Source organism: Pristis pectinata, chromosome 5, assembly GCF_009764475.1.
Source record: "Pristis pectinata isolate sPriPec2 chromosome 5, sPriPec2.1.pri, whole genome shotgun sequence".
In the NCBI taxonomy this organism is placed as follows: domain Eukaryota; kingdom Metazoa; phylum Chordata; class Chondrichthyes; order Rhinopristiformes; family Pristidae; genus Pristis; species Pristis pectinata.
The window spans coordinates 67,417,985-67,437,431 of NC_067409.1; the positions used below are offsets into that span (position 1 = coordinate 67,417,985).

At 38.2% G+C, this 19,447-nt stretch overlaps 1 protein-coding gene across 1 annotated transcript in view; it reads left to right on the plus strand.

Annotated features, from left to right (window-relative positions):
* LOC127570973 (dynein axonemal heavy chain 11-like) overlaps window positions 1-19,447 on the plus strand; it is a 395,392-nt gene that overhangs the window by 10,033 nt on the left and 365,912 nt on the right. Inside the window, exons 4-6 of the mRNA XM_052016942.1 lie at window positions 5,756-5,958; window positions 12,747-12,936; window positions 13,083-13,182. Coding sequence (XP_051872902.1) covers window positions 5,756-5,958; window positions 12,747-12,936; window positions 13,083-13,182 — 493 coding nt within the window. The remainder of the gene's footprint in view (window positions 1-5,755; window positions 5,959-12,746; window positions 12,937-13,082; window positions 13,183-19,447) is intronic.

Sequence of the window (19,447 nt, forward strand, 5' to 3'; positions counted from 1 at the left end):
CATGTGAGTGCAAAAGGTTGTTTCAATGGGAAATCCATTCAGTTTAACTGTAGAAGATTGTTTTAACTGCAGGAAAATGGGACACAACGTATAAGTTGACAAAGCATATTAACTACAGATAGTGACTGACTAGCAAGGTAGTAAATTTAAAGTGTAGTTACATAGAGGTACCCTGCACACACTTGAATGAGGACCACAAAGAACATGCTTTAATCAGCATGTTTTCAATGGACAGTGACAAGAAGAACTGCATTAGTAATTTTGAGACAACTGTAATTGTGAATGGTCAAACTCTTGAAGCATGCTTAAACCCTGGTGTAAATTATTACTTGAAGAGACATCAGCAGTCGGAAGTTCAACAAAGTTCCATTAAAGAGCAGGTAAAGCGTGGAACAGATTGGGTCAGATCAGCTGTATTGTTCTCCACATTCATGAAGCAGTTAAACTACCAATAATTATGGTTGATTAAGCATTCGCATCAGCAAATACTTAGTATTTACATAGTTAATTCAGGTCTGACCAGGCACCGGATGTGAAACACAGATGTGCTTAAGTATTCTGCTCCTGGCATCAAGGGTCATGAGGCATTTGACACACAAAACTGATATATTGCAGATCTAGACCTGTTCCCTATTCTCCCAAAAGTCTTATGGAGGAATAACAGTAAAAACTGGAATGTCATGGAGTCCTTGTGAAAGTACAGCAGAGTGACTGAGTGACACCTAATGTGCTCATTCCCAAATCAAGTAATACAAAAATTTCTGGTGGTGACAAGGTAACTCTGAAAAAAGCAGTAGACTATGAATAAGTGCCCCTTACTTGCATCCTAAGACCTGACTGCAGAATTAATAAAAACAAAATGTTGGAAACACTCAGCATGTTGGGCAGCATCTGTGAAAAGATGCACAGGATTATCATTTCAGATCAAAGATACTTTGTCTGTTTATCTTTTCTCAGATACTGCCTGACCTGCTGAGTATTCCCAGCATTTCCTGTTTTTATTTCAGATTCCCAGTATTTGTAGTTTTATTTTTCATTTGTTTTCAGAGTTGACGTAAAATATATTCAAACTTGGGAGTGTTGCGGATCTTTTCCAAACAACTTAAAAAATTTGAACAAAGCAAGTATGCTTTTTTTCGGAGGGAGGTCATGGTTCAGCTTTCACCAATGTCACCAAGAAATTGCTCCACTGCTTGGCTCAACCCTTCAGCAATTCTGCAATTCTTCTGGTGCCCCCATCTCTTCAAGAACTCTTGGTTCTTTCACTTCTGATGTAACTCTGATCTCTTTCTTTTTACCTTTCTTTGGTGTCTGGATTCAGACATTTGCTCTGGAAATTCTCTCCCTCAAATTCCTATCCATCTCCCCTAATCTCTTCTCCCTTTGAGATTCTCTTTGTAATGCTGATGTTGTTTGTCACCCTTCCTAATATCTTTTGGCTGATACTAATTTTTTCCAATTATATACAGTGAAATGCCCTGGAACATTATTCTGTTACACATAAAAATCTGTTTTTTTTGCTAGTATTTAATGTTTAGTTGCTGATTGACCACCAAAACACAAATATGCATATGAATGCCTGCACCTTGAATGTATTCAAACATCAATGGCTGGCTCATCAAAGCTGAATGAAGGGCTTTTCAAAGACCTGGGGTATTATCTCTAACCTTGAATGACAAATTTTCACACCACTCACACCAAAGCTAGACTGAAAAACTTGTAAAGCAGGTTAGAACAGACTAGACACAACAGACTAGATGCTAGAATCTGGAGCAAAAATCAAAAATGGAGGAAATCATTGGGTCAAGCAGCAACTGTGTTTGATCTGCTGGGTTCCTTCAGCAGTTTGTGTATAGGAGAGCAGCAAAATAACCGTTGTTAAGTATCCAGACAAACAGGCAAGATGATGAAGAGGCAAAACTAGGGCTGTAATGTAAACATAATCAGAGATGGCCAGAACAGCAAGAGGAGAAAGCAAATGGCAATTGCAGAGATATTAATGAAAAAATTAAAATTTGGGAGATAATGAAAAAGACACATTCTATAATGGAAACACCTGTGACTGTTCTGATAAGGCCAGAATTCAACTTTAGCTGATGCCAACTTGGGCCAACTTCATGGAGTTTTGGCAGAAAATTCATAATTGTTTTCAGTGTCTTTATGGCTTTGTTCTATATCTATCTGTAATAAACATTATTAGTGTTTGCTGTACATTGGCACTTTGAGTATGTTCAAACATCCCTTTCTCCTACTGGGAATCAACTCTTCAGGGTTGATTAACTTCTATTTTATCAGGATTGCTTCTCACTGAGAACATGAGTGGGATATATTTTCCTTCAATATATTTGGAACTTTGCCATTGCATCTTCATTTTTCATTTTGTATAGTACAATTTTACACAACAGCTTCTGACTCAAATATATTAGAAATTCAATGATAAAATCAGTGGACAAATTTATGAATATGCCTGCCTAATGTACCCTTTCAATGAATGTTGCTATGTGCCTACAGTATGTAAGCGTTATATTATTCCTAGCATTAACCAAATAATATATAAAATGGTAAACTATTTAAACCAATCTAACACTTATTTATTTGTAAAATCAAATATCTCAATATTTCTAGTATTTGGTTAAATCTTTATTACATCTGAGAGCAATTTTATAAGCATAAAAACAAATTTACACTTCATTGGTTTTATTTTATTTTCTATTCTTAATGAGGTACATTTCCTTAAAATGTCCATGCAGTTTGGTAACCCTTTACAAACTTTTTGCCCTCGTACAAATTTTTTTTATTGCAATGATGATATGTTTGTATTCATTAGAACATTTTATTCAGCTTATTTTGATTATAAGCAGAAGTACTCTCTTTTCAGTTATTGTTGCTGATGGAAATTTTTTTTTGGATGAGATCACAATGTCTATTTTCTGTTTCTTGCTTTGTCTGTTTAGCTATTTGGCAGGTTGGTCGTAAAAGAAATCTTTCTCCAGTGCAATATTGTTTCTTTACTCCAAGCTAGCCTGAGCTACTGGCATTCAGATATGTGTAAAGCACAACAAAGCCATTGTCTCTTTCACATGTCTTGTTTTATGCATTTGTTACCATGGAGTTAATGACTAACATTCATCAGTGCAATCATTGGTAAACTGTTTTATAGCTATTCATTGGTACTTACAATGAAATATTGCATAGAACACACAAGTTTGTAAGAAGTCTTTTTGTGATTGATAGTATAAAACCTTGTGATGGTACTAGTTAAGAGATCACTAGAAAACTGACTGTATTTGTGGCTTTTTCTTTATTCCTCCAATTCCATCAGCCCGACGTTGGTAACCATGATTTCAGCTAATTAGTACCTAGGTTGTAAAATTTTAAACCTCACCAATTCTCGTATGTCTTTTTAGAATGCCCAAAGAGCACAAGCTTCCTCTCAGTCAGGTCGTTTAGTAGAATGCCAGACTTGCCATCTGTGAAACGGATGATTAGTAGTGCCATTGGTTACAAATTCCATTTCCTGCCTGTTCTTTCAAGTTTTTCTTTCAAGTAATTAGATCCAGTCATCAATGTTCTCCCACAAGCACACCAGCCAAGCTTTGCAAAGACCAATAATGATTGAGATTATTTCAGAGATTTTACTTCTTGCATTATTTGATAGCTACATTGTATTAAATTTGAACTTGATGTCCTGGCACCTGCTGCATAAAGTTAGCCTCTCGCTAACGTTTCTGACTCACCGCAGGGCACGTGGGTACATGTATTTTTTTTGGATTACAGTGATCTCCCCATAGCTAGATTGAACAGGTAGAACTGACAAAAAAAAATAAGTGAGTGGTGACCCAAAGACATAGGAAGAGTAAGGAAGTGTAGGATCCTCTGGAAATATGGTGTTCAGATCAATATACAGTACATGCCCTCCCCGAGTTACAAATGGCCCTGTACACACAAATGAGCTCCCATATATATTAAATTCAAGTGAGAACCAGTCCTGAAGAAACAATCCTGTTTCCATATAACCACCCAGCAGTAATCAGACACCATTGTCTCTTAAGAACACAGTTTCACTGCAGAAGGCCAGTTAAGAGAATTGCTTTGGAAATTGACAAGCAATCACTTTTACTGGTACTTGTGCAACCAATTAAGAAATAAATGCTGGAAATTCCATGCAGAATTGTCAACTATTTTGCAGAAATTCCAGGTCACATATTCCTTCCATTCTCCTGCGTTGAGTAATAGTTTGGTGTTTCTAGGCTTGATTCCACCTTGAAGGATATACAGAAATTATCGTTAGTTGACTCTTATTAATTTGCAGACTAAAAACAAAAAAATCTAGACCTCTGCAGGGTCTCCAGGTGCATGGTTGGACAGCTTGACAATCACAATCTGAATCTTAAGATGTCTTTTTCCTGTTAGAATTTTTTATCCTGGCTGATTGCAGAGATAAAAGTAGGAATCAATGCCTTGTTTGCCATTTACAAAATTCTTGGAGGCAGGCCTGAGTTCACTATTGTTTTTGGTTGATTTAAAGTTCAGTGAGGTCATTTCATCTCATATGCAACTTTGTTAAAGATGAATTGGTGCCTTATCTCAAAATTTTGCACACTCATCCTGTTGACTCAGTAGTAACTTAAGGTTTAAACAAGTTTACCAGCTGCTTTTGAATTGCACGTAATATCTTTCAATACCCTATTTTCTCAAAAGGTTTTGTATTCTCAATAATTTGCTTTTATATTGAAGTTTTGCTTGTTGGTGATGTTTAGGAGCAATTTTCAGTTTCTTTGTGAGTTTGCCCACGTCTGCATGCAGGTAAAAATTTTACTGGATTACTGAATTGGTGCTATCACTTAATAAAATCTTTTTCTTAATTTCTTATTTAGACGATGCATGCGTTTAATTCTTTAGCAGTCTTGATCTGGTAAACTTCCCATATCCACTCTTTTTAAGGTGGTTGCTGGTTCTTGGGTCAGTCAGGTTCTGTGGTTGTTCAGAATGCCGCTGATGTCTTAATTTATCTGAAAATTATAAGCGAGCAAGGGACAGAAGTTTATCCTTGGCTGCATGGAGTGAGTGTGTGATATAGCGTCAGGCTACCTAGTAGAACCAAATTTCTTAAGTGGAGCATAACATCCATACTACTGAGGACAAACTTCTACCCCACAGATGTTCCACCAATAGCCAATAGCAATAATTTGGAACAGAAACTGAAAATTATTTTTCTTCTTCTTTATGAGCTTATTGAGATCATGAAAGTGACATTTGAATCTTGCAAAAAAAAATTAAGTATAAAATCCATTGGTTGAGGTTATTGACTGTAGCACAGACCAAACCTTGCTGAAATAGTTTAGATATTAGATTTTGAACTGGTATTGAAAATAGGAAAGGACGAGTAACTAAAAATGACCATATTTTAGTTCGTTCTTGAGTCACATTGTTGTTAGACTTTATAGTATTGACAGGAATAGATTTGCACACTCATCCTGTTGACTCAGTAGTAACCTAAGGTTTAAACAAGTTTACCAGCTGCTTTTGAATTGCACGTAATTTTCCTCATTAAATTATGACACTCATTCTGCAACAAATCATCTTTTGCTTAAAAAGTCTGAACAGATTATAGACTAAAAACATAGATCGCAAAAAAAATCTGTAAAAGTTTTCAATGTTACCAGGTTTTGTTATACTTTTTTTTAATCTGCAGAATATTATCAGTTATAAATTACAATTAAACCAATAAATATTTTCTTGATGTTTTCTCTAGGTCTTGGTGCCAGTCCTTTCAAGCAAGAGAAACCACAGCACATGGCCACACTTTATTTCACAAGATGTAGACCGCCATGTAGAGACTATCAGAAACAAGATTTATATTGTGAATGGTCAAGCAATGGGACGGACCCTCCTCCCAATACCAAGTACCACAGACAAAATAGAATGCAGAAATCGGAAATGGGGGAATTGGACCAAGTAAGATCAGCTGATGCAAGTGTTAAGTAGACATAATGGACAGAGAAGTGGACTCATTTCGTATACACATTTGGAAGCAATACTACTAGAAATTCACACTTGGCTTTTCTCTCAGTTGATTAAGGATCATTAATTTTTGGGTCCACCAATAATTTGGAAAGACCAAGTGATGATGATGTGTACATGGTGATAGGTGGATCTCGATAGAGTGAGGGATGATAGGTGGATAGAGCCAGAGGGGGAGAGCTAGGGTTGGGAGATGGAGGCTGGGGGTGATAGGTGGAAAAAGAATGACAGAAGGGGCCTGGTGGGGAAGAAGAGGGTGAAGGTAGAGACAGAGCCGGGGGGTGGGTGGTGTGGGTTATAAGTGGAGTCGTGAGAGGTGTAAATGCTGAACTATGATAAGTAAGGAAGGTGATATGCGGAGCCAGATAAGAGGGGGCTGATAGGCAGCTGGAACCAGATGGGGGGAGGGGATTGGATACCTGTGGGGAAAAATGTGTGGGTGATAGGTGATTGGAACCAGGTTGGGGACCAAAACTGGGTGATGTGATCTAGAGGGGGGGGGGGGGGTATAGAAAAAAGAGGATGGGAGGACGTGCATCAGAAGGGTGGGGGGAGGAACACGGGGTGCAGGTTACCTGAAGTTTGAAAATTCAATGTTCATACCATTGAGTTGTAGACTACCCAGGCAGAAAATGAGGTTCAAGTTTGAACTTTACCAGCTGCATGGTAAAGTGGTAGAGCTTAATACTGCAATTTATAGAACCTGTGCAGTTGTCATCAATGCTTTGCACATTTCCACTTTGGTTTGTGCAAAATTAGTTCTATTATGTCTCAGTTAATTACAGTTCTTTAAAAGTAAATATTGAGGTCCATGTTGTCAATGTTAAGTACAAAGGTATTAGAAACCATTACAAATAATCATTGGAATAAAAATTGATTTTATTGGTCTAATACTTTTCCAACTGTCAGAGTTGAGGAAAAGATATCACATTGTGTGTTTGAACTTTTAAATTCTGTATAATAAGGAAGCCTTGTTGGTTCTGTGTGCCTTGAAACCTCCTTGTGATTGATATCTTTATTTAATCATAAAAGATGCATCATTGCTTATTTATTACAGGTAGGACTTTCGACCAGCACAATGGTTTCTCCAGCAAACTTTTGCTCTTCAGGGATTACAAGCAGGGACATGGGGAACACTTAGGAATATCTTATTTTATACATATGACATCATGGGAAGTTGATCTAAAATGAAATTATGATGCCACTGAAGATAGAATTTTGACTCGTTTTGTGGTTTGAAACGGGATTGTGTAGTTTTCTAAACTAGTAAAATCTTTTCTCAATCTTTCTCGTCACAATGTTGTACCTAACCACCTAGAAGCTTCTCCTGGGAGTGGAGCTAAATACTGAACATGGGAAATTGTTCTATGTATGTCACCTCCACTTCAGAACCAAGATCAAGCCAATCTCAAGCGGTGAGCTGCAGTGTGCAGAAGATTCATAGGGAAACCAAACTGTTAAGTTATTGTCATCCTGTTCACTGAAGCTTATGAGAATAGGCCTTGCACTTAACATCTGTGAAACAGAGATCCTCTACCAACCTGCCCTGCTGCATTGCACTGCTCTCCAGTAATAAAGTCCACAATATGACCTGGAAAATGTGGACTTCCCATATCTTAAGTGCCACCTCTCAGAGATGGCAGATGTCAATGATGAAATGCATTGGTAGCCAGAGTGTAGCAGTAGGCCATAGGCTTTACCTGTTTTAGGGGTTCTCATTTGGAACAAAGTTAGTGGTTGACTGGGCACCTTCCTGTATACCAGTGAGATGTAGGCTATCTACAGCAGGCATTTTTAAGCATAGGGATATGACCAATATTGTTCTAAATCTATTGACAGTATAATCAAATCAACATCAGCTTCCTCTTGTCAGCATTGCTCAGTTGGTGCCAATGGGCAGGCATACCCAATAGACTCCCAAAATGGTCAGTCTACTCCATGCACCATCTCAGTAAGAGATTACCAGATTTGTGGATGTTTTCAAAGCCTCCTTGAAAAGTGGAACACCCCTACCCCCCTGCCCCCACCAACTCATGAGAATCCTTGCCCCTGACCACTAAAAATGGAGAAGGAACATTTGGGACTGCTCTTTTAACCTTGAGTCACTTTGGGAGGGGAGGGAAGTCCAGTCGGAATTGTAGAAGGAGAACACTACTTCCTATATTACTCAGTTAAGCTTTTCATCAAACACTTCCTTCCCTACCTGTGGCGGTCTGCAGGTCCCATATTAGGTTCATCAGACACCTCAGAATACACAGAACTGGAACGGAAAATCTTCATCCCTGATTCTATCCAATAAAAGGAGCAAAACTTGCTGTTTGGATCAATTAAATTTTAATGAATCCAGTTTGTTTTTTAAAACTTGAAATGTAAATATTTAAGATCCCAAAAGCCATAAGTCTCTATGGAATTTGTATTAATTTCATATATGTTTGATTGGTAGAGAGATTTGTTGTTTGCCCTTTGGCTCACTGGTCCAAGATACTTTGTGCATATTGCTAAATTTTGAGTACTACTGAGTCTGGGAGTGTCTATAGTCGCAAACCTTTGCCCTGGGTTTTGTGCAAATCTTTTATGTGTTACACAATGGAGTTTTTAAATGAAACCCAACAAATCTGTTAATTTGTGCACTACTGATCAGCCTAATTTTTGATCTGGACCCTCCTTGTGTAACATACAGATGCATGGAGACTGCTCAGCAAGTGCAGTGATATCAACTGATGTACAGTAGTGTTTTTGATATCACCTGTGCAAAATTCTGTAGTGCAAATGAGGTCTTCAGCTCTTGCACACTGAATTAGATCAATTGGAGTGTTAGGGCCTGACAGAGAGTCTGAGATATTTATCTTCATCTAGGTACATACCACTGTTTTCTGTGATAGTGATTGCTGTAACCCCATTCACTACTGGTGTCAGTCTAGTTTTATTGTCTACTCAGCTGGCAGCCTCTGACCCCATTCTACCGATTGGCTCTAATAATTGGATACTCTCTCCATCCCATAACCCACAATAAATAGCTCTCCAACACCCTCCTGATTCAGTTTCCTACCCTGGTAATCCTTTCATCCCATCGTCATGATTGTTTATGTCTCCTGCCACTAACGTCTCCAATCCACTGCAATCCTTCCTTCCACTGTGATCTCCATTGTCCACAAGGGATGGAAATTGTTGAGGAAGGAATCTTGCTTAAGTATTTTCATTTCAAAGCCTATCTACTGTACTTGATCCCCAGCCCTTCGTTGCATCCACCTATCACTTCCCAGCCTCTGTCGCTATTTCTACTCTCCCCTCCTCCATCTGCCTATCACTCCTCCTGGATGCCAGCTCTTGCTCCACCCCTTCCCTTCACCTTTTTATTCTGGGTATCTCCCCTACATCTTCCAGTCCAGATGAAGGGTCTCGACCCGAAACGTCAGCTGTCCATTTCCCTCCACAAATCCTGTCTGACCCGCTGAGTTCTTCCAACATTTTGTATGATGTCCCCCTAAGCCTTGTGTGCAATAGTATATTGGTGCCTGGTTGCCTCACACAAAACTTCTATGCCCCACCCCATGCATCCTTGAATTTTCAAGCAGGTTGTTATTTCTAATCCAGTATGTTTTGTAGTACTGTAGGTTAATTGGCCAAACTGCTTATGATTTTTGATTTTATGATATCTGATTTTGCTTTATGATATTTATGATATTTGATTTTATTTGTGCAAATTAGAATTAAGTTCCTCTTATCCAGATTGAAAATTGCTCACACTAATATTGTTTCTGAATTATCTCAATTTTCAATACTTTCAAGTGCTTGGCTTTCAAGTGCTCTTTTGCACATCTTTTGTCTGGTAGCTTCTGTTGCATATTGTTGTAAAGAAACACTATGTATTGAATCATAGAGTTATACAGCACAGAAACAGGTCCATCATTCCTACTTGTCCATGCTGACTAAGCTAGTCTGAATTGGCCCATATCCCTCTAAATCTTTCCTATGTATGTACCTGTTGAAATGTCTTTTAAATGTTGTAATTGTACCTGCCTGTACCAACATGATGTGCCAACTCTTGTACCCATTGCCCCATCCTATGAAGGAAAGTGTGTCATACACCCTCTTCACCTCCTTGTCTACCTCAGTGGCCACTTTCAGTGAACTATGTGCTTGTACCTCTGTGTGTCTCTCTGTCCTATAACATTTCCCAGGGCACTGTCATTCACTGTGCATGTCCTACCCTGGCTTAACTTCCAGAAATGCATCACTTTGCACTTGTCCAAGTTAAATTCCACCTGTCATTCTTTGGCCCACTTTCCCAGCTGTTCTAGGTCCTATTGTAGCCTTGGAGAACATTGGTCCCTGTCCATCACACCACCAATTTTGGTGTCATCTGCAAACTTACTAATCATGCTGCCTACATTTCATCTAATTCATAAACTGAATGAGTCTTGTGTCATACATTTTATCAGGAGTACAATTTAAATGCACAGTAAAACCAAATATAAAGTACCTTGTCTACAAATATTTGACAGAATATTTGATCTAATTGACTGTAGTAAAATTGTCAGTTGTAGGTTATTATGTTTAATTATTGTCGTTATCCAGACTCTTCAGTTGCATCATTGTACATTATCAATTTTTGATCTTCTGTTAACTCATGGCCATCTTCAAATCATCCATTTCTGAAAACAAATATTTGTATTTATATTTGATCCTATTACATCTCAATATGCTTTACAGACATTAAGTTATTTTTCAGATCCAGGTAGTAGTATCCCATAAATACCAAAAAAAAGTAAATTAGTAGTTAGTCAGCTTTTGTTGGTGTCAGGTGAAAGAGGTCAACATTTAGAGCTTAATACTCCTCTGGTATCATGGATCTTTAAGGACCTTGAAAGGGCTGGCAAAATGTAAGACACACATCTCAATGAAGTATTAGTGGAGTTGTGTTTCATGCAATTTGTTATATCCAAATGATGAAACACATCCTTCTAATTTAGGTGAGAGAGAAAACAATGGAGCCAAGCTATCAAAGTTATTTCAGATTAAGTAAGAATACAATGCAAATTTTATCTACAGTTTCAATGCACAGATTTGAATCATTTGCATGTCAGTAGTTGCTTTATACATTGTGTCCAAATGCAAATTGTTTTAGAATTATAGTGCAGGATTGCATTATAGTTTGAAGTCTTTGTCTTTCCCCACCAGGACAGTTGCCTCTCAGGATGATCTCAATCAATATTTAGTAGAATAGTTTTCTTCTTGCTATGCTGCTGTGTACTGTTTTAAAAATAAGTTTCTTGGTTGTCTGAGAAATCTGGCTGGTTGGATCTCCCATCTTCTTGCTCTACTTCAAAGTAGAGAAAGGGAGGGGTAAAAAAAAGAGTAGGTAAGAGGCCAAATGGAAATTAAAGGAATTGAAGAGAAGTGGGAGAGAATGAGATGAAACTAGAATTGAGATTGTGACATACTATAGGAGCAGGGAAAGAGAATGTTTTTTTTAGCATCATTAGTATCTAAGTTTGAGAATTTTGTTTACTTTTGGTGGTGTGCAGCCTGAAAATGTTTTGAGAAACGTTGAATGATATATTGCTCTTCAAACAACTTGTCAAATAAATCATCTCTTATAAATGAATTGGACCTATAAAACTGGGTAGGTTGTGAAAGCCAGGTAGCTATGTTGGTAGACCTTTAGTATCCTTGGTTATACTTCTGTTTCTAATGCACAAGGTGAACTTATTCCAACACATTATACCTTAACCACGTTGACAAGTACTACTTCCTTTCCTGTGTGTTCTCAGTCTTATTAAATGTTGTTCATGAATAATGCTATCTAATTTTTGATAGAGTAGATACCTAAATTGATTGCTAAAGTTGGTTAACCTCACTTGGTCTCTTTCCAGAGCTGTATTTCCTCAATGATTAGCCAGCCAGTGAGTTTCTCTCTGGTACAAGAAGTTACTATATTGATTGAAAATCTATGCACTGACATCATTACTGAAACAAAAATTTAAATGAGATAATATGCCAGAAGTCAGAAAATGTGTTATAATAATGGTAATCTATACAAAAAAGAAAATTGGATTTCAATTAAAAAATATACTCTATTCTGCTTTGTATTTTAACTCTGCATTTTCCTAAATGTGATTGATTCTAACCATTTTCCTTTAATTTTAACTTTTACAGAAATGTCTTTTTTCTCTTCCTGCTCTCTGTTGGCGTCAGGATTTGTTCAAGATAATTGGCCTTTGCCTAAAATTTTAGTCAAGCAGATGTCAAAGATTGCTCTATAGTGACTATAAAATATCAGAGTAGTATAGATATTGCAAGTTGCATTCAATTGCAACATATAGATTAATGTAGGATACATTATTCAGCTTCTGTGTTGAAGCCTGTTGGCAAAATGTAGAAATCACTGGAATGAAGATGGATCAGGCAGTATTTGTAGGAAGAGCAATCAAGTTAGTATTTCAGGCATCCACTTTATCAAAATTAGGTAGTATTATTGATGAACAGCATTTAATACAGATCAAAACACAATGAAAAAGGATGACTTCTCAAAGTGCTTAAGTGAAAAGCAAGGGATAATTCAATGGCAGAATAGATTGAATGAGAAGTCATTTGCAACGAATGAGAGTTTATTACTTTGGGGTCTTTTATGTCAATGTGTCATTTAGTTTATAATATCAATTAAAGTAAGAACAGTTGTTTGAACCTTGGTCTCATTCTTATTTTACATTTTTTTTTAGACTAGATCATTATGACCGATTAATAGTTCATCCAATTGAGTCAATGGTAATTGAATGGACTCATCAAATTCAGGATGTACTGAAGAAGGATTCTTCTGCACCTTTGCTCCAAGGAATAAATCCAGGTCCGAAGACAGAGCTGGATTTCTGGAAAGCAAGGAAAGAAAATCTGCTCTGTGTTTATGAGCAAGTGAGTGAAAGCAAATATTTTGTAGCACTTTGTCTTTGCTTAAATTCTGGTCAGCACCCCAAAGTTAGTGCCTAATTTCCATTGACATGCTATGTATTCCCTTATAATTACTGGAAATTGTTATTTTAATTGCTGTGTTCTTCTAGCTTCAGACCCCTGTTATTCAAAAAATGGCCAAGATTTTGGAAATTACAGAAAGCAGCTACTTCCCCACATTCAAAGCAACTGTACACGATGTTGTAGGTGGTAGGTATGATTCAACAATTTTGTAAGTAACCAATTATGGAATGTTTCTAGAGCAAATATGATCAGTAGTGACTCTGAACAGTGTAAATATTAGTTCTAGTTTGTTGATTTTTAGGCTAGCAATGCTAATCATTTTGTGTTGGTGGAAAACTCCCAGGCATATGTTCTGTTGCATTTTGTTTTAGAAGTGGTGAGGGCTCTTCAATGAAAAACTGTTAACAACAATGTTTGAGTTTAGCTGAACAAGAAAATCTGAGTTGGAGGGTGTGCTAGAATAGGCAGTGTGCAGGGAATCCACACCAGTTTTTGGTGTGAGTCCCCACATTTTCCACAAGTGGGGGTATGCAGATATCAGGGGTCCTCTGTGCTTGTTCATTCTGACTAACACTAGCTGACATGATGCCCAAAGCTACACCTAAAAGGGGAGCTGACCGCAGAATCTATCCAATTCTGGAAGTCATATTGCAGCTTGGGTAGTGCTCATCGTGGCCAAGGCAGATGTCAAGGGAGCAGCCATGGCAGATCTAGAAAGCCTTCTGGAAGTGAAGTGCCTTTGGGACGAGGTGGCCAGAGCGAAGCCCTAGGAACTTGATCCCAGTTGCCTGTACTACAAACTTGAAACCCTCTCTGGAGTGTACTGCAGGGATGCAAGGTTCCACCAAGTAATGGAAGTACATCCTGAGAACACCAATGGCATCTTCTTCTATGCTGTTCGTGGCCCCCAAGGATGTAGTTGTGATTGTGCTGTCCTTCGTGACCAGGATCTCATAGTGGATTAAGAATCAAGAACAGAGAGTCATAGTCACAGAGCAATACAGCGCAGACACAGGCCCTTCAGACTACATCCATGGTGCCTAACCAGCTAGTCCCAATTTCCTGCATTCAGCTCATACCCCTCTAAGCCCCACCCCTGCATGTACCTATCCAAGTGCTTCTTAAATGATACTATTGTACTTGCCTCAACCACTTCCTCTGGCAGCTCCTATATACTCACCACATCCTGCGCAAAAACATTGCCCCTCAGGTCCTTTTAAATTCTTTCCCCTCTCACTCTAAATCCATGTCCCCTAGTTTTGGACTCCCCTGCCTTGGAGAAATGACTTACCATCCACATAATCTGTGCCACTCATAATTTTAAACAATTTCTACAAGCTCACCCATCATTCTCCTATATTCCAAGGAATAAAGACCTAGCCTGGCCAAGCTCTCCCTATAATTCAGGTCCTCTAGCCCTGGCATCATCCTCAAATTTTTTTTGCACTCTTTCCTATAAAAGTACTCCAAGTGCAGCCTCATCAATGACTTATTCAACTGCAACATAATGTCCCAACTCCTATACTCAATGCCCTGAATGAAGGCCAGCATGCTAAACACCTTTTTCCCCACCCTGTCTACCTGTGACACCACTTTCAATGAACTATGCACTTGTATTCTTAGGACCCTCTATTCCATTGTACTATGAATGGTAGGACACTAGGGAGTGCAAATTCTATGCTGGTTTGACTTTCCAAAATGCAGCACCTCATACTTATCTGTATTGAAATCAATTTGCCACTCCTTGACCCACTTCCCTAACTGATCAAGATCCCCCTGTAATCTTCACTATCTTCTTCCCTATCACAACACCTCCTAATTTCATGTAATCTGCAAATTTACTGATCAACCCTTGTGTATTCACACCCACATCAGTTCTATAAATAATGAATAACAAGGGTCCCAACAGCAACCCCTGCGGTGCACGACTAGTTACCAGCTCCATTCAACAACCTTCTCTCTTTTTTTTCAATCTTTTTATTAGTTTCCAAATTAATACAGATTAATATATAACGTCAATGCTTGTATTTGTAATACAAAGAGATCAAGAGAACAAGCATGACATAGATAATCAAAGAATAATAAAATATAAAAAAATCTTTAGATCTCACGATCTCTTAGTAGATGAATATAATATAAAAGAAAGGAAAGAAAAAGATTTGTGTATATAAAAGAAAAGAAAAAAATCCCCAAATCAATAAAAAAAATCATAAATAATCAAACCAAACTAAAAAGAAAATTTCAAAAAAAAGACAAATAAAAAGAAAAAACTGGACTGAAATTTCTCAATAGAAACGGAGCAATATTATGTCATCAACTCCGTTCCTCTAAATTGAAAAGGGATCTATATCATATGAAAGTATTGAATAAATGGACTCCAAATGTCTTCAAATTTAAGCGAAGGATCAACAGTACCACTCCTAATTTTTTCCAAGCTTAAACATGATATAGTTTGAGAGAATCATTGAAAAGTAGTAGGGGGTATTGGATCCTTCCATTTAAGCAAAATGGATCATTTGGCCATTAATGTGACAAAGGCAATCATACGGTAAGCGGAAGCAGATAAATGGCCAGACTCTATCCTTGGTAAACCAAAAATTGCAGTGATAGGGTGAGGTTGTAAATCAATATTCAATACAGTTGAGATAATGTTAATAATGTCTCTCCAATATTTTTCCAAAAGAGGACAGGACCAAAACATGTGTCAGAGAAGCCGCATTTGATTTACGTCTGTCACATGTAGGATTTATATGGTGATTAAAGATGGGCTAGCTTATCTTTTGACATATGGGTCCTGTGGACTACCTTAAACTGTATCAAAGAGTGTCTGGCACACATTGAAGATGTATTAACTAAATGAAGAATTTTCTTCCAAGTCTCTGTAGGTAAAGATGTCTGGAGTTCGTTTTCCCATTCATTCTTAATTTTGTCCAATGATTCTGGATGTATTTTCATAATTAAATCATAGATTATTGCTATCAAGCCCTTCTGATAAGGATTAAAACCTAAAATTTTTTCTGTAATTTCAGTTTTGTATGGTGTCAGAAAAGAGGGTATAGTAGCTTAAAAAATTTCTAATCTGCAAATATCGAAAAAAATGTGATCGAGACAAATTGTACTTGTTAGACAATTGTTCAAAAGATGAAAAAGTTATCAATGAATAAGTCACAAAAACATATTCCCTTCCTTTTCTATATAGAAAAAGCTGAGTCAACTTTGGATGGTTGAAAGAAAAAATTAGATTGAATGGGACTTGACAAGTTAAATTTATTCAATCCAAAAAATTTACGAAATTGAAACCATATTCGTAATGTATGTTTGACTATTGTGTTAATCATATGTTTGCTTAATTTGGTAAGTGCAAAAGGGAGTGAAGCTCCTAAAATAGAAACTAATGAAAATCCGTGTACTGATTGATGCTCAAGGTGTACCATTTGGGACATTGAATTACGTCTAAATCTTGTATCCAAAAAATTAAATATCTGATATTAATTGCCCAGTAGTATAATCTAAAGTTAGGCAGGGCCATATCACCATCTTTTTTGTTTTTATAAATATTTCTTACTTAACCTTGGGTTTTTATTCTGCCAAATATGAAAGAATTTTAGAATCAAGTGTCAAGAAAAGATTTCAGGACACAAGTTGGAATTGCTTGAAATAAATAAAAATGTTGGTAAAATATTCATCTTAACCGCATTAATTCAGCCTACCAATGATAAAGACAGTGGAGACCATTTAGTAAATAATTGTTTAACATGGTCAATTAAAGGCAGTAAATTAACTTTAAATAAGTCCTTGTTTCTTGGTAATTAACACCTAAATACATAAAATAGTTACTAATCTAAAAGGTAATTGCCTGTAAATTGGGGTTTGCATATTTAATGGAAAAGTTCACTCTTAAGATTTAATCTATAACCAGAAGAAACACTAAACTGATCTAGTAGTGATAGTACTGCGGGGATAGATTCCTCCAGATTAGAAATATAAAGTAACAGGTCATCTGCGTAAAGAGATATCTTATGAATCTTCTGTCTGCGAGTGATACCACATGTTTGAAGAATCCCAGAGTGCAATAGCCAAGGGTTCCAAAGCAATATCAAATAATAAAGGACTTAAAGGGCAACCTTGTCTAGTACCTCTCAAAAGGGGATCTTTGATTATTAGTAAGTATTGAACAACCTTCAACCATCATCCTATGCTTCCTACCTCCAAACCAATTTTGAATCCACCTAACTAGTTCTCCCTGGATTCCATGGGACCTAACCTTCCAGACCAGCCTACCATGTGGGACCTTGTCAAAGGCCTTGCTAAAGTCAAATAGACAACATCCACTGCCATACCCTCATCAACCTTTAGGTTACCTCTTCAAAAAAAAACTAAAGGGTTCATCAAGCACAACCATCCATACACAAAACCACGCTGATTCCTCCTAATCAGACTGTCTGTCCAAATGTTGGTAGATCTTGTCCCTCAGAATTCCCAGGAACTACTTAAACAGAACAACATTAGCTACCTTCTAGTCTTTGGGAACTTCACCAGTGGCTAACGATGAAGCAAATCTCTGCAAGGGCCTCTGCAATTTCTTCTCTAGCCTCCCACAAAGTCCGAGGATGCACTTGGTCAGGCCCTGGGGATCTATCCACCTCAATCCGCTGCAAGTCTACAAATAACTCCTCCCTGGTAATATGAATGTTCTCAAAAACATTTCCACTATGGTTTCCATTATCTCTTGATTTTCTCCTCAGTAAAGAAAGGAGAAATAGTTGTTAAAAATCCACCCATCTCCAGTGGCTTGAGACATAGGTGGCCTTGCTGATCTTTAAGGGACCTGCTCTCTCTCCATGGCCACCCTCTTACTCTTTATATAGCTATACAACCTCTTGGGATTTCCCTTAACCTTACCTGCCAGATCCATCTCATACCCTCTTTGCCCTCCTGATTTCCCTCATGTATTCTTAACTTTTTTTATAGACATCAAGGGATTCACATCCCCAACCCCCTACACCCAATGTATGCTTCCTTGTTTTTCTTGATCAGAGCCTCAATATCCCTCAGAGGTTCCCTAAACTTGCCAGGTTTACCCTTCACTCCAAGAGGAACATGCTGCCCCTGGACTCTTGATGTCTCACTCTTCTTAAAAAAAAAACCTCCCACTTGCCATTTGTTCCTTTCCCTTCAAACAGTTTCTCCCAATTGGCCTCTGCTGGATCCTGCCTAATTCCCCCAAAATTAGCCTTGCTCCAGTTTAGGACCCCAATGTGAACCTGTCCTGTCCTGTCCTTTTCTATCACTATCATAAAACTAAGAATTATGGTCACCAGAACCAAAGTGCTCCTTGACTGCCACTTCCATTACTTGCCCTGCCTTGTTCCCCAAGGGGAGGTCCAGTATTGCACCCTCCTGAGTAACATCCTCTCTGTATTGACTTTCCTGGACACATTTCACAAATTCCACCCCATCCAGGCCCTTAGCACTCTGGGTAGTCCATTCAATACCAGGGAAGTTAAGATCTCCCACTAGTACCACCCTATTATTTTTTTACAACTATCAGCAATTTCTCTACATACCTGCTCCTCAAATTCCTGCTGACTATTGAGGGGGTGGGGGGGGGGGGTCTATAATACAGCCCCACTACAGTGCCCCTCTCTTTGTTTCTAAGTTCTACTCATATGGCCTCACTGGACCATCCCCCAAGAATGTCATCTCTAAGCACTGCTGTTACATCCTCTCTTATCAAAAAGGCAACACTCCCTTGTCACTTACCTATACCTCTGTCACACCTGTAGGATCTGTATCCTGGAACATTGAGCTGCCAGTCCTGCCCTTATCTCAGTCATGTTTCTGTTACAGCTATAACATCCTAGTGCCCAGAGCCAATCCACACTCTGAGTTCATATAGCATAGAATGGTACAGCAATGGACAGGCCATTTGGCCCACAATGTTGTGCTAATCTCAATGCCAATTTATACTGAATGTCCTCCTCCTGTGTATTATCCATATCCATCCATTCCCTTCTCTTCAAGTTCATGTCTATCTAAAAGCCACTTAAGCTCTACTGAACTGCCTCCTTCCACTACTACCCCAGTAACCCATTCCAGGCACCTACCACTCTGCGTTTAAAAAAAAAACCTGCCCCACACATCACCTTTAAACATCCACCCCCACACCACCTCCCCTCCCACCCCCCACCTGAAAAACCTGTCCTCTGATGTTTGACATTTTTACCCTGGGGAACAGATTCTGACCATCTGCCCTATCTATGCCTCTCAATTTTAAAGACCTATCTTAGGTCTCCCTTCAGCCTCCATCATCCATAAGGAGAACAACCCAAGTTTGACCAACCTTTCCTTTTAGCTGATACCCTCTAATCCAGGCAGCATCCTGGTAAACCTCTTCTGCACCCTCTCTACGTCCTTCCTATAATGGGGCGACCAGAACTGCACGCACAAG